We start from the raw sequence: 23,764 nt of genomic DNA on the forward strand, positions 1-23,764 counted from the left end.
TTGGTCTTGGCTCCAAACATTACATGGTTGCTTGAATCCTTACTGCGTATAGCAGTCAACAATTAAACAAATCAGTTAAATTATTATTTTATTAATAATGTATATTTATTTATATGCAATATTTCCTCTAACTATATTTTTTGGCCTTATTTTAGCACCAACTACAACAGAGATTTACCTCAGTTCTATCAGCAGACATACACGGGGAAATTCTTTGACTGCAACTACATACTCAACAGATAGACCTTCGGCTACAGGTATTACTTACTCATTGTCCTGGTATTACTCAGACTTTTCTTTTTTGATGAAAGGATTATATATATGTATATATATATGTCCTACATCACATGTTGAGTGTACTGTATGATGGTTTAAAGGCTAGTGATAGTATTATTGGTAATATGTCAACTGTTGTTTATGGGGTTGATATCTTTGTTGGTTTATAGTGGTGGAATATGGGTCAATACCTTACTCTGAACACACTGAAAGCCCTACTCATGATTTGTCAGCAAAGGACTCTCTAGGATTAAATATATATTTTTCAAGCGGCTTCAGACGCATAGGTGCTCTCAGAGCCTACTAAATTCTATCATAGGCTTTTTACTTTTAGTAGACGAGGGCCATTTCATATTATTTGGAAGAAATAAATAATATTTTAAAAGATAACATTACATTGTAAATGTATGCCCTCCCCCCCTCCCTGTCTATGAAGCAGTTGAGACCTACCTGCTCACAAATGCTGAGCATGCTTCATACCCAGTAGGTCCCAGCTGCTATCAACAGCCTGGACCCATGGCTGTTGATAGAAGCTGGGACCTACCAGGACCTACCCTTTACATGCCACAATCAAAGTTGATCACTACTTCTAAAAGTGCCGAAATTCAATTGAGGGTTGCTCAGGGATGCTGATTGGGACCATTGTGGAGTCCTGATCAGCTTAGAGGACAGTTGGAGGTCTCTTACCAGTCTGGAGGTGGTAACAGCCTGACGAGACCATAGGGCCTCACAATTGAAAAGATTAAAGATATTTTTTTACATTTAAATTGAAGATTTAAAATAGATGAACCTAAAAAGTTTTATTTAATGTGCCAGCCGCATGAGGAGACCACATGGCGGTACAGTGACACAGCCTGGAGGTGACGGAAGCATGAGGAGACCATATAGTGGCTGAATGACACAGCCTGTAGTTGGTGGCAGCATGAGGAGACCCTATAGTGGCTGAATGACACAGCCTGGAGCTGGCATCAGCATGAGGAAAACATATGGTGGCAGTGTGAGACAGCCTGGAGGTGGCATCAGCAGCATCTCGAGTCCTGAAAGTGACCCAGTAACATAGTGGGGTGGTGGGTGGCAATAACGGTTCCTTCCCGCTGCTTCACCCGCTCTCTTCATTCAGTCAGCGGGTGCAGCAGTGAGGAGAAGACCGTGGATCCCCCTCAGAGCTCCGGAGCCCCCTCAGGAGCCGTAGAATAGGGAGAGCTGATTGCGGGGCCAGGTAGGAGTAAATCAGTTAAAAAGTGAAATAAAAGTTAAAAAAAGTAAAAAAAAGTACCCCCCCCTCCCCTGACCCCCTAATAGGTCCCCAAGGGTCCTATTAGGGTCTGATCCCTTACCCCGGGTCCTATCAGGGGTTCAGGGAGCTGCGTGCGCCACCCCTTTTTTTTTGGCTGCAGCTTTTTTTCTATTACTGTTATTACACTTTTTACACAAAGCACCACACACTACATACTTCCCCGCCACCACCTCCCCCCCCCCAGCACACACCCCTTCCCCCCCCCCACCGTAGAAAAAAGGCGATGGCTCACAGGGCATTTTCGGCAGCGGAGGCTTACGCTTTTATAGCCTCCGACTCCGAATCTGCCAGTGTGGACGAGGAAGATCCAACTTTTTTGTGTTCTTCCTTGCCCTCCTCATCATCTAGTAGTGATGATGAGTACCCTGTGTGGCGGCGGCCACGCACCCCCCATGAGAGTGACCCAGTGGCCGACACTAGTACGAGTGGCAATGCCGCTCGTAATAGGAGTCCGGCCCCCCAGACAAGTGCACCGGAGCCCCCCAAAGGGTTATCAGCCACGGATTCCTGAGTTTGTTGCCGACTCAGGAATCCGGATTGACATGGCTGGCTTCACTGATCTGGACTTTTTAAAGTTTTTTTCAGTGACAGCCTGGTCAATCACATGGTGGAGCAAACGAACTTGTATGCCCAGCAGTTCATTACCCACCACCCCGATTCCTTTTTGGCCAGGTCCAATGAATAGCGCGCCATTGATGCAGCGGAAATGAAGACATTTTGGGGGCTCACTCTGCATATGGGCCTGGACAAAAAACCAAGTGCTCACCATTACTGGAGTGGGGACCTCCTCTACCAGGCCCCGCTTTACAGTATGGCGATGACACGGAAGCGGTACGAGGCGATTCAGAAATTATGCAGATAATGCGGCATGTCCGCCCCAAGGTGATCCCGCCCATGACTGGCTTTACAAAGTGAGGCCGGTCATCGATCACTTTGGGGCCAAATATTTGGAGGCCTACATACCGCTCAGGGACCTCTCGGTAGATGAGTCTCTCATCAGTTTTAAGGGGAGACTCATCTTCCGCCAGTATATTCCCTGGGCGCTGTATGGAAGCGGGCGCGGTATGGCGTGAAGCTCTATAAACTCTGCGAGAGTACCTCCGGGTACACTTGTAGGTTTAGGGTATATGAGGGAGGGGATTCCCGTATTGAACCCCCAGATTGCTCCCCCACTCTGGGTGTTAGCGGGAAACTCGTTTGGGACCTTGTGCACCCATTGCAGGATAAGGGTTTCCACGTGTACGTGGATAACTTTTATACCAGCATCCCTCTGTTCAAATCCCTTTCCGCCAGATCCACATCTGCTTGTGGGACCGTGCGGAAGAACCCGAGAGGCCTCCCTCAAAAAATTTTTAAGACGCCTATCCCCAAGGGTGAGTCCCATGCCCTGACCCATGATAACCTGTTGTTGGTGAAGTATAAGGATAAGAGGGATGTCCTTATGCTCACCACTATTCATGGGAACAGCAGCACCCCTGTCCCTGTGCGAGGTACCGTGGGACCGGTCCTCAAGCCCGATTGTATTCTGGACTACAATCGGTATATGGGGGGAGTTGATCTCTCAGAGATCTCTCCTTAAGCAATATAAAAACACGGGTATGGTACAAAAAAGTTGCGGTCTACTTGGTACAGGTTGCCATGTACAACGCTTTTGTACTATCCCAGTATGCTGGCAACACAGGGACATTCCTCCAGTACCAAGAAGAAGTCCTAAGGTTCCTGATCTTTGCTGACCGGGAAAGATCAGGCCGGACTTCCCAAGGGTCTGGAGTTATAGGCGCCAAGATCGTCCCAGGCCAACACTTTCCAGGTGAGGTCCCCCACAGTGGAAAGAAGGGGCGATCCCAGAAAAAACTGCAGAGTGTGTTATAGGAAGGGGATGCAGAAGGACACCAGGTATCAGTGTGACACTTGCCCAGATAATCCGGGCCTCTGCATAGGCTGCTTCAGGGAGTATCACACTTCCATGGAGCACTAAATTTTCCCTTTCATTTGAATTTTCCATAATTTGACTGATGTACCAAGTCCAGAGTCCATTCCAAAATATAACCCCCATAAATCACTAAATTGCCAAAAAAACCTGAAGAAAAAAAAAAAACCTGATAAGACCTCTGGGGGTGTTTTTTCAAAAATGGGTCATAGGTCACTGAGTCACTATCATCGGGGACTTTTTTATGTTGCCTCAAATGTGCAGCGCTCTCTCCACCTGAGCGGGTGCGCATTTGAGGCAACAGGTTAGGGATGGCCACACACATCACATTCCCAGAATGATGACTCAGAGCATTGAGTTTGGGGCGGGCATATTTTTTTTAGTTTTGGTTATGCTCTGGGTCATCATTCTGGGAACATATCCTGTTTTATTATTTTATGATTTATAGTTTTCTGGCCCACTGTACCCCATATTACGGGCCTCTGTACCCCACATGTCTACCCCAGTTACGGCCCGTTGTCCCCCATAGTGTTCCCCTATTTTAGGGCTCAGTGCTCCCCCCATTAATGCTCCTTGAGGGGGGGTCCGACATCCTGGCTGCTATAATAAGCTCAAGGCCCCTGACTGACCTCCCACTCCAAGACCTGGTGTGCACCCACGGAGCGAAAATCATCAAATATTAAGGTATGTCCTTATTCCAAAGAAATGTATTTACAAATTTTGAAGGGTCTTTTCTGCTATTAACCCTTGTAAAAATGTAAAACTTTGGGGAAAACCCACTTTTAGTGACTTTTTTTTAGTTGTTTTACATTTATATGCAAAAGTCGTGAAACCCCTGTGGGGTATTAAGGCTTACTTTACCCCTTGTTACGTTCCTCAAGGGTCTAGTTTCCAAAATGGTATGCCATGTGTTTTTTTTTTGCTGTTCTGGCACCATAGGGGCTTCCTAAATGCAACATGCCCCCCAAGCAAAATTTGCTTTAAAAAAGGCAAATATGACTCCTTCTCTTCTGAGCATTGTAGTTCGCCCGTAGTGCACTTCAGGTCAACTTATGGGGTACCTCCATACTCAGAAGAGATGGGGTTACAAATTTTGGGGGGTATATTCTGCTATTAACCCTTGAAAAAATGTGAAATTTGGGGGGAAACACACATTTTAGGGAAAAAAAATGTTTACATATGCAAAAGTCGTGAAACCCCTGTGGGGTATTAAGGCTCACTTAATTCCTTATTACGTTCCTAAAGGGGTCTAGTTTCCAAAATGGTATGCCATGTGGTTTTTTTTGCTGTTCTGGCACCATAGGGGCTTCCTAAATGCAACATGCCCCACAAGCAAAATTTGCTCTCAAAAAGCCAAATATGACTCCTTCTCTTCTGAGCATTGTAGTTTGCCTGTAGTGCACTTCAGGTCAACTTATGGGATACCTCCATACTCAGAAGAGATGGGGTTACAAATTTTGTGGGGTATTTACTGCTATAAACCCTTGCAAAAATGTGAAATTTGGGGGGCAACACACATTTTAGTGGAAAAAAAAATGTTTACATATGCAAAGGCTCACTTAATTCCTTGTTACGTTCCTCAAGGGGTCTAGTTTCCAAAATGGTATGCCATGTGTTTTTTTTGCTGTTCTGGCTCCATAGGGGCTTCCTAAATGCGACATGCCCCCCTAGCAAAATTGAGATGGGGTTACAAATTTTGGGGGGTATTTTCTGCTATTAACCCTTGCAAAAATGTGAAATTTGGGGGGAAACACACATTTTAGTGAAATTTTTTTTATTTTTTTTTTACATATGCAAAAGTCGTGAAACCCCTGTGGGGTATTAAGGCTCACTTAATTCCTTGTTATGTTCCCCGAGGGGTCTAGTTTCCAAAATGGTATGGCATGTGTTTTTTTTTTGCTGTTCTGGCACCATAGGGGCTTCCTAAATGCAACATGCCCCCCAAAAACCATTTCAGAAAAACGTACTCTCCAAAATCCCCTTGTCGCTCCTTCGCTTCTGAGCCCTCTACTGCGCCCGCCGAACAATTTACAAAGACATATAAGGTATGTGCTTACTCGAAAGTATACATTTTCTCCTTTTACCCCTTGTAAAAATTCTAAAATTGGGTCTACAAGAACATGCGAGTGTAAAAAATGAAGATTGTGAATTTTCTCCTTCACTTTGCTGCTATTCCTGTGAAACACTTAAAGGGCTAAAACGCTGACTGAATGTCATTTTGAATACTTTGGGGGGGTGCAGTTTTTATAATGGGGTCATTTGTGGGGTATTTCTAAGATGAAGACCCTTCAAATCCACTTCAAACCTGAACTGGTCCCTAAAAAATAGTGAGTTTGGAAATTTTGTGAAAAATTTTCAAATTTTTCATAACATTTTGGAATTTTTCACCAAGGAAGGAGGCAAATTACCAAAACATTTTACCACTATGTTAAAGTAGAATATGTCACAAAGAAACAATCTCGGAATCAGAATGATAACTAAAAGCATCCCAGAGTTATTAATGTTTAAAGTGACAATGGTCAGATGTGCAAAAAATGGCCGGGTCCTAAGGTGTAAAATGGCTTGGTCCTTAATGGGTTAAAATAGTCCTCTTTTGACCTCTATAACACTTGCATTTTTCCATATGCAAGGCTCTATGAGGGCTCGTTTTTTGCTCCATGATCTGCAGTTTTTATCTGTACCATTGTTTTGATGGGACTTTTATAACCCTTTTTTTTCCCTCATATTTTTCGGTATATGAAGGGGCTAAAGATAGACAATTATGGACTTTGATATTTTTCCCATTCACTGTGTGGTTTCATTTACATATTTTTTAGTTCTGCAATTTCCACATGCACCAATAACAAATATGTTTATATTTATTTTTATTTACATTATTTTATTTAAAAAGAAAAGAAAAAAAAAAGGGGGTAATTTAAACTTTTATTCGGGGGAATGGCTTATTCACATCTATTACAATCTTAATATTACAATCTTTTTTTTTTTTTTTACAATTTTGTAGTTCCCATAGGGGACTATAACATGCAATCTTTAAGTTGCTAACACATATACAGGCTGCCTGTATTCATGCAACTCCGATTGGACAGCAAAGAGGCAGGTAGGGACCCTTCGACCATCACCCCAGCTGATCGGGACCCCGTGATTACCCAGCTGTGGTCCTGATCAGCTCCCAAGAACTGACCGGTACCAGAAACGTATCTTTTTAGATCCCGGGATCAGCTTTGACTGCGGGATCTAAAGGATAAATGCCAGGCATTGGCTTGATCATCACCTCAGCATTAGAGGTAAGTCTTGGCTTTGAATAGCAGCTATTTCTTAATGTCTATAAAGCATATACAGCTCCTGTGCTCACTTCATAGACTAAATTAATACTAATGATAAACTAATAATAAAATCTTATTACTGTGTACATGCTGACAATACGTTCTTCTACACGCAAGTCATTTTTCTAAAATTTCTTTGTGCAGAATCTCACATAAACATCACCCCCAGTCTTAGCAGCCTGAAGACCCTAACAGCTACATTAAACCTCAGTCACAATGTCCTAACTACTAAAGGGTCTAAGTCTAGCACTGAACAAGGTTTGTTCTTATTAGCCAGATCAGAATTGTCAGGACTATGTTAGATTTGTACACTGATTTATAGATTTTTGTGCAGATAACACATGGCAACCATTTATAACCACTGCCAGATATCAGACTGGTGGAGCCTCCATTGCCCAGTTAACTGCTGATCCTACACCCGCTACCAATAGTATCCACACAACATGGCACCAGTTTATAACCACTGCCAGAGATCAGACTGGTGGAGCATCTGTCCCTACACTTGCTACAAATAGTATCCAAGGTTAGTAAATTAGCTTTCTGTAACATTATAGATCAAGTAATACCTGATGATGTTGTATCTTATCTGTTGTTTTCATTTTTGATATATGCTGCTTAGAAAGCACTAGTACTACAAGCAAGAACTATGAGACTGGTAACATAGTGATGTATACCAGATCATTCCAACCCACAAATACAGACTCCGGTCTAAATCATTCTACTCCCATTGAGCAAGGTTGGTGATCGGGAAATGTACACATGTAAAATATCAGTAGCTGAGTATGAAATAAATAGTAGTATGTTAAAGAGTACCTGTCTTAGCCCATAAAAAGTGATATGTTACTTAGTACCTAATCCTGGTCATGTGCACTTTTTATATGTCTAGCACCTATATTTCTCTCACAAATACGATCTTTCTGTTGCTCACTTAGTTTTTTCTCCTTTTGCTTTGGAGGGGGTGTTACTCTGCATGACTCTTATTTATTTGTGCAGTGCTGGGTCTCTTCATCCAAACACTTCAACCAATCTCTTTCATGTTGCAGTCTGATAGGACATTGGGCGGATTTACCAAATTCTGTGCAGAGGAAAAGTTGACCAGTAGCCCATAGCAATCAATCAGATTGCACCTTTATTTTTTACAAAAGGCCTTTTAAAAGAAAAATAAGCGATCGTATTGGTTACTATGGGTGACTGGTCAACTTTTCCTCTGTACAGATTTTGTTAAATCTTCCTCTTTGTTCCTGCCTGTGCTTTAGCTTGGACAAAGATAATGGTACAGATGGGCAGGATTATGTTCTGGATGGCATGGTGGGAAAAAAATTAAGTATATTATAAAGGTTAATGTCTGCCAAGATGAACAACATATAAAGGGAACTGTACCTCAGAACATCCAGCAGATGGCAAACTAGCAATAAATTATACAAACCGTTTATACTTTATACTTTTCTACAGAATGCAACCATTGGTTGGACTTGATGGACGTATGTCTTTTTTCAACCATACTAAGTATAAGTATTGTTGGTAGAGTATGTTCAGTGGTTACACAAATGTATTTAAATTGTAACATAAATAATATACATTGCCAATGTTTTTAGCTGTGTTTATAACAATATTACATATATAAATCAATATTTTTGAATTGTTTAAAATCCATGACAGCAAGGTCCAAGCCTTAACAGTTTAATTATTTCTTTTCATTTGTTATCACAGCGAGTGCCTTTTGAGCAGTTGTTCTGGAAGCCTGACTATTGAAGTTAGGTGGGGTTCATACAGAGGAATCACCGGCCGCAAAAATTCTATCCGAGATTCAGAAGGTAGCCGTCACAACTGAATCAATCGGCACTAAGATCGCACGGACGTGGCCATCCCTGTAGACAGCAATGTATTCTGATAAATCTCCCCAGGTTTTGATAAATCTCCCCAATTGAATCTGAAGCAGCATAAGCAGAGCTAGGGTAGCAATAGATAAAGAGACGGCACTGTAGTGTGATGAGTGGTATTGTGAATGCTGAACTGGGATGATGGAAGACGGGAGATGCGGCAGTATCGGGGGTGAGCTTATATGGAACACAGTGTGCAACATGAAAGGGAGAAGAAAAATATATGTCGCACTCACACAGTTTCATGCCAAAGAACATTTTCTTTATTCCATCATGTACATGGGAAACAAGGATTCGGGTCAGGGAGAAGGAAACTTGAGCTCAGCTGAGCTCGTCGAATGAAGGTCCCGTTTCGCGGGTTATCCGCTTGGTCACGCCCACAGATGATGCTCACGGTCTCGGTTAAATAACCTAACCCCATGGCCTGGGATCAGCTGACGTGCTGTTTCCCGGCAACATGACGCTACAATCCGGCAGCTGCCTTCCAGCGCTGCAGAGAGCGGTTGCTTACAACATCCAGCTGTGCCCGGTAGGTAGCATCCATCTGCAATTTTATTAGGTGAAATAAGTACCAACTGATTGAGTTTGTATGCATGGGAATACATAAGAAGAGAGGCAAAAAGAGGGAGGAACAAGAAAGAGAGAGAGAGGGAGAGGACAGGGGAGATAAGGAGAGATGTGGACAAGAGAGAATGTCAGGAAGAAAGGCAAACAAATGCATAGACATTAGTCCTCATATGATCGTTCTGAATTCATTGCCAAGAGATCCAGCGTGCTTCCCTTTGTTGCAGAAAGGTCTGTCTGGTGAGACCAGTTGGAGTGTTCGTGATAGTTTCCAGAACAAAGAAAGTTAATGATGCGTTGCCGTTATGTTTGATCTGCAGATGTTCAGCCAGTCTAGGCGCCCCTTCTTCCCTCCTGGAAAGTCGGACATGTTCCTTAAACCGCACAAACATTGGGTAGATGGTGCAACCGACATACAAATAGCCACAGGGGCACTGTATACAGTAAACTACGAACTTAGTTCTGCATGTGATGAGATCAGTAACATGCACGTTCTCTCCACCTAGATGGTAATTTCACCTTTGTTTCAGTTGTCCACAAAATGAGCAATTCCCACACTTGCGGTTTCCCATAGGGCACAGGTCCTTAAGCCAGGTAGATGGTGATGCAGGTTCCGATGTGAATGTACTGCACACCAGTTCATTTTTCAGCATACTGGTGCGCTTATGTGCGATCAGCAGTTTCTCTATGGCTATCTCCTTTATTAGGGGATCGCCCTCTATGATTTGCCAATGGCGATAGATAGCCTTCCGGATCGCACTGGACATTTCACTATGTTTGAAGGAAAAATTGAAGCTTCTTGGAGGAGGGGGAAATGTGGACTTGGATTTTGTAATAAGTTCATCTCTCGATTCCTCATTGGTTTTGTTGAGGGCTGCATTCAGGCATGATGCCGGATAGCCCCTTTTGAGCAGATGTGATTTGAGCTGATCTACCATTTTTTTAAGGAACTGTAGTCACTATTGATCTTTTTTTAGCCGTGTAGGAAAATGGCCCTATACGGAGTTCTTTCATCAGAAAGAACAAAACAAAGAAAGGAAAGAAGTTGAAATTCCTGCCGTACTTGTCTCCCTTGGTTTCAGTGCATATTTTGCAACAGATCCTACAGAAACCAGAGACCTCAAGTTACTTCTGAGTCTTCAGTACCCTGAAGTCACTCACAGCAACACTACAATAGAACTCCCAGAGTTCAAAGAAGGAAAAAAGTCCAGATTCTGTCCCCCTATACAAAGTGGCAGCAGCTTGGACCATTTTGCAACTGAGGTCCTGAATGATGTCAAGGCTCTCATTTACCCCTTTCCTAAAGCCAACTTGTCAAAAAAAGTAAAAAAAGAGCATGAAAGATCTGATCATAAAAAAGGCTGACAAAGGCCACAGCACAGTAATCATGTCAGTTGAGCAATATCAACACGAAGCTCTCCGTCAACTTTCAGATGTCACCACATATTGGAAAGTATCCTTTGATCCCACCGCCAAAGTGCTCTCCCAACTACAGACCTTTCTCAGGCAGAAAGTGGAGTTATATCTGTTATCCCAAAAAAAAGCCGAAAAACTGCTCCAGGATAATCCCTCGAGGCCACAGTGGTACTTTCTTCTGAAGGTACACAAGAGCCACGAGAAACCACCGGACAGGCCTATAATCTCAGGCATCGGAATACCTGTCACAATATTTGGATTAGTTGTTGCGTCCAATCCTTTCGGATATTCAGCTGTATTTATGGGACACAAACAACTACCTAGCCTGCTTAGATACAAGTTAAAGAAGGAGATGCATTAGGGTCCATCGACGTGGAGTCACTATATACGAGGATTCCTCATGAGGCCAGCATTCAGGCCATTGCAGAATTCTGCAATGCAGCAACCAAATCAGAGGCATACACCAAATTTGTCACAGAAGGCCTACGATTGGTCCTGAAGAACAATTTCTTTCAATTTGGTTGAACATGGTACAAACAGGAGACTGGCACAGCTATGGGTACGCCGGTCTCCTGTACTTATGCAAACATCTTCCTTGCTGTGATCTATTCCAGTGCCAACCCATTCTAAAGTTATATTAAAGATTACAAATGGTACATGGACAATATACTTATGGTCTGGTCATGGGGTAAAGAGAACTTTGAGCAATTCGCTTTGTACTTAAACAGGGAAAATACCATGAATATGGCTTTCTCCTCAGACTATAATGATCAGGAAATTGCCTTCCTAGATGTGGTCGTCTCCATGAAAAACTCAGAGCTACAAACAGTGGGTTATAGAAAAGACTCAGCCCCTTTACTCTACCTTCACTATGACTCCTACAAAATATGTTTACATTTATTTTCATCATTTTATTAGAAAAATGGAAAGTGGGGGGACTTATTCACATTTATTACAACTTTTATTTTTTCCATAATTTAGTAATCCTCATGGGGAACTGTTACATGAAATCTTTGCTAACACTGTTCAATGCTATACAATAGGCATAGCATTGTACAGTGTGATAGGCGCTTCACTTTATTTTATTAAATTTCTTTGTGCAGAAACTAACATAAACATCACCCCCAGTCCTAGCAGCCGGAAGACCCTAACAGCTGCAGTAAACCCCAGTCACAATGTCCGAACTACTGAAGGGTCGCATTCTAGTGTTGCTCGCGAATATTAGCAATGCAAATTTTATTTGCGAATATCGCATATTCGCGAATTTATGAATATTGCGAATATAGCACTATATATTTGCAATTACGAATATTCACAGTTTTTTGTTTTTTCACATCACAGTGATCACTGATAATCCCTTTCTGTTTCCAGCCTGTGTTTGGTCCAAAGAAGGCTCTAATACTGCTGTGTGAGACTGGCGTGCAAATATTTGCATACGCGAATATTCGCAAAGCTTGTGGGCCAATGAGAATTATGCAGATGCAACTGTCAGAGGTTAGCAATATCCATAGCAACCATTATAGGAAAATATCCCACCCCTTCACTATATAAGATTCCTCCCCGCAGGTTCTTGTGGTGGATAATGTGATAGGACAGTGGTCTTCAACCTGCGGACCTCCAGATGTTGCAAAACTACAACTACTAGCATGCTGAGAGTTGCAGTTTTGCAACATCTGGAGGTCCGCAGGTTGAAGATCACTGTGATAAGAGCTAGAATACTGTCCGTGAACTTCTGTGTATGACCGTGAGCATCGGAGCGGTGCTCGCGTCATACTCGGCTGGACCTGCCGGTAATGGCCGACATCCGCGATCATGCAGGTGCCCGCCATTAACCCCTCAGATGCCGTGATCAGTACAGATCACGGCATCTGCGGCAGTGCGCATGTTAAATTAGATGATTGGGTCGCCCGCATCGCTGCCGCGGTGATCCGATCTTCCAGGAAAAGCTGCTGAGTTGCCCATAGCAACACATCAGATTGCTTCTTTCATTTTTCACAAGGTCTCTGCAAAATGAAAGAAGCGATCTGATTGGTTGCTATGGGCAACAGGACAAGTTTTCCTTTGCACAGGTTTTGATAAATCTCCCACTATGTTCCTTAACCTCCCATTCATACCCAGCCTTACACATTTCATCCAGTTTCAATTAACCCCAATACCCATATTTGGAACCCCATTAACCTAGTTCCCACACTCAGTTAATTGCCAATTGATCTAGTTCCCACAGTTCAAAGGCTCTCTTAATTACCAATTGACCTACATTTGTCAATCACAAGTAAAGTTCAACTACAACACTTTAACACTCCGTCCCACCCTGGGACTTGAACCACCACCAGTGTCTCCCATCCACTGTACTGCCAAGACCCTCCTGCTTATCTTACTGTTTTACATACCATGAGATCCCCATAGACCACAATGGGCCTATTGGTTTAAAGAGGCAAAAAAAAAATCACTGAATTAATGCACTAGCCCATTAGTTCCCTATACCATTAACCCCTTAAGGACGCAGCCCTTTTTCACCTTAAGGACTGAGCCCTTTTTCGCAATTCTGACCACCATCACTTTACAAATTAATAACGCGAAAACGCTTTTACCGAATATTCTGATTCTGAGATTGTTTTTTCGTGACATATTCTACTTTATTTTGGTGGTAAATTTTCGGCGTTAATTGCATCCTTTTTTGGTGAAAAATCCCCAAATTTCATGAAAATTTAGAAAATTTAGCATTTTTCTAACTTTGAAGCTCTCTGCTTGTAAGGAAAATGGATATTCCAAATAAATTTAATTTTTCTTCACAAACACAGTATGTCCACTTTATGTTGGCATCATAAAATGGACATACTTTTGCTTTTTGAAAAAATTAGAGGGCTTCAAAGTAGAGCAGCAATTTTCAAAAATGTCATGAAAATTGCTAAATCTGAAGGGACAGATTATATAGAACTACAACTCCCAGCATGCCTGGGCAGTCGAGGCATGCTGAGAGTTGTAGTTTGGCAACATCTGGAGGGCTACTGTTTGGGCACCACTGTAACAGTGGTCTCCAAACTGTGACCCTCCAGATGTTGCAAAACTACAACTCCCAGCATGCCCAGACAGCCTTTGGCTCTCTGGGCATGCTGGGAGTTGCAGTTTGGCCCCCCTAGTGGTTGCCACAGTAAAGATCGATTTACTTTCACTTTCAATTCCCCCCCCACTGTCGATTCCCTACCTGATCAGGATCCTGCAGGCTCCAGCGAAGATCCCAGGTCCCCAGGCATCTTCTCCTGCAGGTACGGCCTCCATCTTCTTCCCAGAGCCCCTCGACATCCAGCAGCGGGCAGAACGGGGGGTTGCCATGGCAACCCCCTGTCCTGCGCTGCCATTGGTCAGAACTCCGTTCTGAGTAATGGCAGGGGATAGGAGGAGATCGCAGCTTTGCGATCTCACTCCAATCCTTTAGGCTGATCGGGGTTGTTGCTGACAACTCCGATCAGCCCTATTTTCCGGGTGATCGGGTCACCAGAGACCCGATCAGCCCAGAATTGGAGAAAATCGCATGTCTGAATTGTCATGCGATTTTCTCCGATCGCCGACATGGGGGGGTCTCAGGACCCCCCTGGGCGATGTGCCAGGGTGCCTGCTGAATGATTTCAGCAGGCATCCCTCTCCGGTCCCCAACCGGCTAGCGGTGGGGACCGGAATTCCCACGGGCATATGGATACACCCTGCGTCCTTAAGGACTCGAAATGCAGGGCGTATCCATACGCCCTGCGTCCTTAAGAGGTTAAAGAAGGGAGGGCTCAATATTCGCGAATATTCGCATATGCGCATATATTTGCGCATATGCGCATAAAATAAAGAATATAACGAATATGCGAATTTTGCGAATATATGACGAATATTCGTCCATATATTTGCAAAATATCGTGAATTCGAATTTGGCCTATGCCGCTCATCACTATTGAATTCTAGTGCTGAACAAGGTTTGTTCTTATTACCTAGATCAGAATTGTCAGGACTATGTCAGTTATTTTTCATTGATTTATAGATTTTTATGCAGAAAATACAACACGACAACAATTTATAACCACTGCCAGACATCATACTGGTGGAGCCTCCATTGTTCCATTAACTGCTGATCCTACACCCCCTACCAATAGTATCCAAGGTTAGTAAGTTAGGTTTCTATAATATTATAGATCAAATAATAACTGCTGATACTGTATATAATCTGTATGTTACATTTTTGATATTTACTACTAAGAGAGCACTAGTACTACAAGCAAGAACAGTGTCACTGGTAACATAGCAGAATATACCAGAGCATTCCTACCCACAAATACAGACACAAGTCTGACTCATTCTACTACCATTAAGCAAGGTTGGTAATAATTTAATATAAAATATCAATTGCTGAAATCTGAAGTAAATAGTAATATCTTAAAACATTCTGTGCAGAAACAACTAAAGAGCTGTACACCAGAACATCCGGCAGGTGGCACAATAGAAGTAAAGTATACACACCTTTTATACCCATCTTGACTACAAGCACCTACCAAGGTTGGTAAAATATGTTCCCCCCAAATTTCACATTTATGCAAGGGTTAATAGCAGAAAATACCCCCCAAAATGTGTAACCCCATCTCTTCTGAGTATGGAGGTACCCCATAATTTGACCTGAAGTGCACTATTTGCGAACTACAATGCTCAGAAGAGAAGGAGTCATATTTGGCTTTTTGAGAGCAAATTTTGCTCGGGGGCATGTCGCATTTAGGAAGCCCCTATGGTGCCAGGACAGCAAAAGATACCCACATGGCATACCATTTTGGAAACTAGACCCCTTGAGGAACGTAACAAGGAATAAACTGAGCATTAATACCCCACAGGTGTTTCACGACTTTTGCATATGTAAAAAATGTTTACAAAAATTTCACTAAAATGTGTGTTTCCCCCCAAATTTCACATTTATGCAAGTGTTAATAGCAGAAAATACCCCCCAAAATTTGTAACCCCATCTCTTCTGAGTATGGAGGTACCCCATAAGTTGACCTGAAGTGCACTATGGGCGAACTACAATGCTCAGAAGAGAAGGAGTCATATTTGGCTTTTTGAGAGCAAATTTTGCTCGGGGGGCATGTCACATTTAGGAAGCCCCTATGGTGCCAGGACAGCAAAATAACCCCCACATGGCATACCATTTTGGAAACTAGACCCCTTGAGGAACGTAACAAGGGGTACAGTGAGCATTTACCCCCCACTGGTGTCTGTCAGATCTTTGGAACAGTGGGCTGTACAATTTTTTTTATTTGCACAGCCCACTCTTCCAAAGATCTGTCAGACACCAGTGGGGTGCAAATTCTCACTGCACCCCTTATTACATTCCGTGAGGGGTGTAGTTTCCGAAATGGGGTCACATGTGGGGTTTTGTTTTTTTTGCGTTTTTCAAAACCGCTGTAACAATCAGCCACCCCTGTGCAAATCACCTCAAATGTATATGGCGCACTCTCCCTTCTGGGCCTTGTTGTGCGCCCCCAGAGCACTTTGCGCACACATATGGGGTATCTCCGTAGTCGGGAGAAATTGCATTACAAATATTGGGGGGCTTTTTTCCCTTTTACCTCTTGTCAAAATGAAAAGTATGGGGCAACACCAGCATGTTAGTGTAAAAAATTTATTTTTTTACACTAACATGCTGGTGTAGACCCCAACTTCACCTTTTCATAAGGGGTGAAAGGAGAAAAATCCCCCCATAATTTGTTAGGCTATTTCTCCCGAGTACGGCGATACCCCATATGTGACCCTAAACTGTTGCCTTGAAATACGACAGGGCTCCAAAGTGAGAGCACCATGTGCATTTGAGGCCTGAATTAGGGATTTGCATAGCGGTATTCTACGCCAGTGATTCCCAAACAGGGGGCCTCCAGCTGTTGCAAAACTCCCAGCATGCCTGGACAGTCAACGGCTGTCTGGCAATACTGGGAGTTGTTGTTTTGCAACAGCTGGAGGCTCCCTTTTGAAAACAGTGGCGTACCAGACGTTTTTCATTTTTATTGGGGAGGGGAGGGGAGGGGGGCTGTATAGGGGTATGTGTATATGTAGTGTTTTTTACTTTTTATTTTATTTTGTGTTAGTGTAGTGTTTTTAGGGTACAGTCACACGGGCGGGGGGGATTACAGCGAGTTTCCCGCTGCGAGTTTGAGCTGCCGCGCAAAATTTGCTGCACTGCAAACTTGCAGCCTGATACTCACTGCAAGACCCCTGCCCATGTGAATGTATCCTGTACATTCACAGGGGGGGGGGGGGAACCTCCAGCTGTTGCAAAACTACAACTTCCAGCATGCACAGTCTCAGTGCATGCTGGTAGTTATAGTTTTGCAACAGCTGGAGGCACATGGGTTGGGAAGCACTGAGTTAGGAAACAGACAATGTTTCCCAACCAGTGTGCCTCCTGTTGTTGCAAAACTACAACTCCCAGCATTCTCAGGCATGCTGGAAGTAGTAGTTTGGCAACATCTTTAGAGCCAGATGTTGCCGAACTACAACTCCCAGCATGCTTGGAGTTGTAGTTTTGCAACATCTGGAGGACTACAGTTTGCAGACCACTAATACAGTGGTTCCCAATCTGTGCCCTTCCAGATGTTGCAAATCTACAACTCCCAGTATGCCCAAACTGTCCATGCATGCTGGGAGTTATAGTTCTGCAACATCTGAAGGGCCAGAGGTTACAGAACTACAACTCCCAGCATGCCTGGACAGTAAGGGCATGCTGAGAATGTGTAGTTTTGCAACATCTGGAAGGGCACAGTGGTCTCCAAACTGTGGACCTCCCGATGTTGCAAAACTACAACTCCCAGCATGCCCAGACGCCAAGGGCTGTCTGGGCATGCTGTTAGTTGTAGTTTACAGGGTCCCATTACAGCAATGCATGTCGCTTTACGGCGACGTGCATTGCTGTAAAGGGCCCGACCGCGGCTGAAGATCAACTCACCTGTCGCCGCCGCCGCTGTCTTCACTGCCGGGATCCGGGTCTTCAGGGACGAGGTAAGTGCCGGGGCCGGTCCCCAGCACTCCCCCGTCCCCCACCACGTCCTCCGGTCTTCCTCCCGTCCTGTCCGGACTTTCAGGGGCCGGGCAGGGCGGGAGGAAGTAACCGCCCCCCCTCCTGCGATTGGTCGGTTAACTAACCGACGGATCGCAGGGAATAGGAGGAGGTGGCCGGCTTGCCACCTCGCTCCTATACGTTAGCATGGTCCTGGCTGTCTGTGACAGCCGGGATCATGCAAAATTACCGGGCGATCGGGTCCCAGAGACCCGTTCAGCCCGGTGTCGCCGCAGATCGCTACATGGCCCCCCTCGGCGTTTGCCCTGGATGCCTGCTGAAGGATTTCAGCAGGCATCCAGTCCTGATCTCTGCCCGGCAAGCGGCAGGAACCGGAAAAGGCCATGACGTCGTGGGACGTCATTGGTCCTTAATGCCCAGGGTGCCATGACGTCCCAGGACGTCATTGGTCCTTAAGAGGTTAATAATAAAATCTTATTACTGTGCTGTGTACATGCTGACAATATGTTCTTCTACACACAAATCATTTTTCTAAAATGTCTTTGTGCAGAATCTCACATAAACATCACCCCCAGTCCTAGCAGCCTGAAGACCTTAACAGCTACATTAAACCTCAGTCACAATGTCCTAACTACTAAAGGGTCTAAGTCTAGCACTGAACAAGGTTTGTTCTTATTAGCCAGATCAGAATTGTCAGGACTATGTTAGATTTGTACACTGATTTATAGATTTTTGTGCAGATAACACAACATGGCACCAGTTTATAACCACTGCTAGAGATCAGACTGGTGGAGCATCTGTCCCTACACTTGCTACAAATAGTATCCAAGGTTAGTAAATGAGCTTTCAAGTAATATCTGGTGATATTGTATGCCATCTGTTGTTTTCATTTTTGATATATGCTGCTTAGAAAGTACTAGTACTACAAGCAAGAACTATGAGACTGGTAACATAGTGATGTATACCAGAGCATTCCAACCCACAAATACAGACTCAGGTCTAGCTCATTCTACTCCCATTGAGCAAGGTTGGTGATTGTGAAATGTACACATGTAAAATATCAGTAGCTGAGTATGAAATAAATAGTAGTATGTTAAAGAGTACCTGTCTTAGCCCACAAAAAAGTTATGCTACTTAGTACCTAATCCTGATCATGTGCACTTTTTATATGTCTAGCATCTATATTTCTCTCCCAAATACGATCTTTCTGTTGCTCACTTAGTTTTTTCTCCTTTGCTTTGGAGGGGGTGTCACTCTGCATGACTCTTATTTATTTGTGCAGTGCTGGGTCTCTTCATCCAATCACTTCACCCAATCTCTTTCATGTTGCAGTCTGATAGGACTTTTGGGGGATTTACCAAATCCTGTACAGAGGAAAAGTGGACCAGTTGCCCATAGCAATCAATCAGATTGCGCCTTTATTTTTACAAAAGGACTTTTAAAATAAATATAAGCAATCTGATTGGTTATTATGGGTGACTGGTCAACTTTTCCTCTGTACAGATTTTGTTAAATCTTCCTCTTTGTTCCTGCCTGTGCTTTAGCTTGGACAAAGCTAATGGTACAGATGGGCAGGATTATGTTCTGGATGGTATGGGGGAAAAAAATTAAGTATATTATAAAGGTTAATGTCTGCCAAGATGAACAATATATAAAGAGAACTGTACCTCAGAACATCCAGCAGATGGCAAATTAGCAATAAATTATACAAACCGTTTATACCTGTCTCTTCTACAGAATGCAACCATGGTTGGTAGAGTATGTTCAGTTGTTACACAAATGTATAGGGTGGGCCATTTAAATGGAAACAACTTAAAAAATGGGAATGGTTGGTGATATTAACTTCCTGTTTGTGGCACATTAGTATATGTGAGGGGGTGACCATGGCGGCCATTTTGAAGTTGGCCATTTTGAATCAAACTTTTGTTTTTTCAATAGGAAGAGGGTCATGTGACACATCAAACTTATTGGGAATTTCACAAAAAAAACAATGATGTGCTTGGTTTTAACGCAACTTTATTCTTTCATTAGTTATTTACAAGTTTCTGACCACTTATAAAATGTGTTCAATGTGCTGCCCATTGTGTTGGATTGTCAATGCAACCATCTACTCCCACTCTCCAAAAGGCATCAAATTACAGATTAGACATTATTATATGTCAACAAAAGTTAGATTTTATTTCCATCATTTACACTTTCAAAATAACTGAAAATAAATGGTGTCTGCAAATGTTTGGGTACCCTGCAGAGTTAATATCTTGTACTGCCCCCTTTGGCATGTATCACAGCTTGTAAACGCTTTTTGTAGCCAGCCAAGAGTCTTTCAATTCTTGTTTGAGGTATCTTTGTGTCACGATGCCGACTGGCAGGAGGTGGATCCTCTGTGCCAGAGAGGGATAGCGAGGACCGTGCTAGTGGACCGGTTCTAAGACACTACTGGTTTTCACCAGAGCCCGCCGCAAAGCGGGATGGTCTTGCTGCGGCGGTAGTGACCAGGTCGTATCCACTAGCAACGGCTCACCTCTCTGGCTGCTGAAGATAGGCGAGGTACAAGGGAGTAGGCAGAAGCAAAGTCGGACGTAGCAGAAGGTCGGGGGCAGGCGGCAAGGTTCGTAGTCAGGGGAGATAGCAGAAGTTCTGGTACACAGGCTTTAAACACACAAAACGCTTTCACTAGGCACAAGGGCAACAAGATCCGGCAAGGGAGTGCATGGGAGGAGGATAGATATAGTCAGGGACCAGGTGGAAGCCAATTAAGCTAATTGGGCCAGGCACCAATCATTGGTGCACTGGCCCTTTAAGTCTCAGGGAGCTGGCGCGCGCGCGCCCTAGAGAGCGGAGCCGCGCGCGCCAGCACATGACAGCAGGGGACGGGAACGGGTAAGTGACCTGGGATGCGATTCGCGAGCGGGCGCGTCCCGCTGTGCGAATCGCATCCCCAACGGCCATGACAGAGCAGCGCTCCCGGTCAGCGGGACTGACCGGGGAGCTGCAGGGAGAAAGACGCCGTGAGCGCTCCGGGGAGGAGCGGGGACCCGGAGCGCTAGGCGTAACAGTACCCCCCCCCTTAGGTCTCCCCTTCTCTTTATCCGGTAACTGCCTCCCCTGGGATGAGGACACCGGGAAAGGATGGAGGGATTCCTCAACGGCAGGCAGAACAGCAGGAGTAGGAATGGGGAGAGAGGGCAGAGGGCGAGACCTGGCACGGGGCAGTGTGACACCAGGACGAGGGCCATGCGGGGACACAGGGGCTTGCCTGATGGGACTGGGAGGGGGGGAGAGGCATTTCCTGTGGCAGGCAGAGTCCTTAATGACCTTAGGGGGACCGGATACAGGAGGAACCACAGGGTCACGGCAGGGAGTACTGGGAACCGGTTGAAGGCAGTCCTTGGAACAAGAGGGGCCCCAACTCTTGATCTCCCCAGTGGACCAATCCAGGGTTGGGGAATGGTGTTGAAGCCAGGGTAGTCCAAGGAGAACTTCAGAAGTGCAATTAGGAAGGACCAAAAATACAATTTCCTCGTGATGAGGTCCGATGCACATTAGGAGGGGCTCCGTGCGGAAACGCACGGTGCAATCCAACCTGGCTCCGTTGACCGCGGAAACGTGGAGTGGCTTGACAAGACGGGTCACCGGAATGCGGAATTTATTCACTAAGGACTCCCGAATAAAATTCCCAGAAGCTCCAGAGTCCAGGCAGGCCACGGCTGAGAGGGAAGAGCTGGCTGAAGTAGAAATCCGAACAGGCACCGTGAGACGTGGAGAAGCCGACTTAGCATCAAGAGACGCCACACCCACGAGAGCTGGGTGCGAGCGTGCGTTTCCCAGACGTGGAGGACGGATTGGGCAATCCACCAAAAAATGTTCAGTACTGGCACAGTACAGACAAAGATTCTCTTCCTTACGGTGATTCCTCTCTTCCAGGGTCAGGCGAGACCGATCCACTTGCATGGCCTCCTCGGCGGGAGGCCTAGGCGCAGATTGCAGTGGAGACTGTGGGAGAGGTGTCCAGAGATCTAAGTCTTTTTCCTGGCGGAGCTCTTGATGCCTCTCAGAAAAACGCATGTCAATGCGAGTGGCTAGATGAATGAGTTCATGCAGGTTAGCAGGAGTCTCTCGTGCGGCCAGAACATCTTTAATGTTGCTGGATAGGCCTTTTTTAAAGGTCGCGCAGAGAGCCTCATTATTCCAGGATAGTTCAGAGGCAAGAGTACGGAATTGTATGGCGTACTCGCCAACGGAGGAATTACCCTGGACCAGGTTCAGCAGGGCAGTCTCAGCAGAAGAGGCTCGGGCAGGTTCCTCAAAGACACTTCGAATTTCCGAGAAGAAGGAGTGTACAGAGGCAGTGACGGGGTCATTGCGGTCCCAGAGCGGTGTGGCCCATGACAGAGCTTTTCCAGACAGAAGGCTGACTACGAAAGCCACCTTAGACCTTTCAGTAGGAAACTGGTCCGACATCATCTCCATGTGCAGGGAACATTGCGAAAGAAAGCCACGGCAAAACTTAGAGTCCCCATTAAATTTGTCCGGCAAGGACAGGCGGAGGCTAGGAGTGGCCACTCGCTGCGGAAGGGGTGCAGGAGCTGGCGGAGGAGATGGTTGTTGCTGCTGTAGCTGTGACTGTACTTGCTGTAGTTGTGACTGGAGTTGCTGTGTCATGGTGGTCAAGTACGACAGCTGGTGATCTTGTTGGGCGATCTGACGAGCTTGCTGGGCGACCAGCGTAGGGAGGTCAGCGACAACTGGCAGAGGAACTTCAGCGGGATCCATGGCCGGATCTACTGTCACGATGCCGACTGGCAGGAGGTGGATCCTCTGTGCCAGAGAGGGATAGCGAGGACCGTGCTAGTGGACCGGTTCTAAGACACTACTGGTTTTCACCAGAGCCCGCCGCAAAGCGGGATGGTCTTGCTGCGGCGGTAGTGACCAGGTCGTATCCACTAGCAACGGCTCACCTCTCTGGCTGCTGAAGATAGGCGAGGTACAAGGGAGTAGGCAGAAGCAAAGTCGGACGTAGCAGAAGGTCGGGGGCAGGCGGCAAGGTTCGTAGTCAGGGGAGATAGCAGAAGTTCTGGTACACAGGCTTTAAACACACAAAACGCTTTCACTAGGCACAAGGGCAACAAGATCCGGCAAGGGAGTGCATGGGAGGAGGATAGATATAGTCAGGGACCAGGTGGAAGCCAATTAAGCTAATTGGGCCAGGCACCAATCATTGGTGCACTGGCCCTTTAAGTCTCAGGGAGCTGGCGCGCGCGCGCCCTAGAGAGCGGAGCCGCGCGCGCCAGCACATGACAGCAGGGGACGGGAACGGGTAAGTGACCTGGGATGCGATTCGCGAGCGGGCGCGTCCCGCTGTGCGAATCGCATCCCCAACGGCCATGACAGAGCAGCGCTCCCGGTCAGCGGGACTGACCGGGGAGCTGCAGGGAGAAAGACGCCGTGAGCGCTCCGGGGAGGAGCGGGGACCCGGAGCGCTAGGCGTAACACTTTGCCCATTCTTATTTGCAGTTATTTGAGATTTCTGTGCTGTCTGTCACGCACTGCTCTTTTAAGGTCTATCCATAGATTTCCAATTATGTTGAGGTCAGGAGATTGTGAAGGCCATGGCAAAACCTTCAGTTTACGCCTCTTGATGTAATCCCCTGTGGTTCTCGAGGTGTGTTTAGGAACATTATCCATTTGTAGAAGCCATCCTCTCTTTAACTTCAGCTTTTTCACAGATGGCATCAAGTTAGCATCCCAAATTTGCTGAAATTTTATTGAATCCATTTTCCTTCTACTCGTGAGATGTTCCCTGTGCCAGTGGCTGCAATACAACCCCAAAACATGATTGATCCACCCCCATGCTTAACAGTTGGATCCGTACTCATTATTAGAGATGAGCGAACTTACAGTAAATTGGATTTGTCATTAACTTTTCGGCTCAGCGTTTGCTGACATTAGCCTGCATAAATTAGTTCAGCTTTCAGGTGCTCCGGTGGGCAGGAAAAGGTGAATACAGTCCTAGGAAAGAGTCCCCTAGGACTGTATCCACCT

At 45.3% G+C, this 23,764-nt stretch overlaps 1 protein-coding gene across 2 annotated transcripts in view; it reads left to right on the plus strand.

The window, feature by feature from the left end:
• Window positions 1–23,764, plus strand: part of LOC130356435 (polymeric immunoglobulin receptor-like) — a 51,544-nt gene that overhangs the window by 16,758 nt on the left and 11,022 nt on the right. The window contains exons 6-14 of one of the 2 annotated variants that reach the window (XM_056557986.1): window positions 156–257; window positions 6,971–7,084; window positions 7,149–7,349; window positions 7,446–7,562; window positions 14,711–14,830; window positions 14,927–15,043; window positions 15,121–15,222; window positions 18,273–18,386; window positions 18,451–18,552. In XM_056557986.1, the coding sequence (XP_056413961.1) occupies window positions 156–257; window positions 6,971–7,084; window positions 7,149–7,349; window positions 7,446–7,562; window positions 14,711–14,830; window positions 14,927–15,043; window positions 15,121–15,222; window positions 18,273–18,386; window positions 18,451–18,552 (1,089 nt within the window). The remainder of the gene's footprint in view (window positions 1–155; window positions 258–6,970; window positions 7,085–7,148; window positions 7,350–7,445; window positions 7,563–14,710; window positions 14,831–14,926; window positions 15,044–15,120; window positions 15,223–18,272; window positions 18,387–18,450; window positions 18,553–23,764) is intronic. The other variant, XM_056557987.1, reaches the window with a different exon arrangement.

This window comes from Hyla sarda, chromosome 2, assembly GCF_029499605.1.
Source record: "Hyla sarda isolate aHylSar1 chromosome 2, aHylSar1.hap1, whole genome shotgun sequence".
NCBI lineage: Eukaryota > Metazoa > Chordata > Amphibia > Anura > Hylidae > Hyla > Hyla sarda.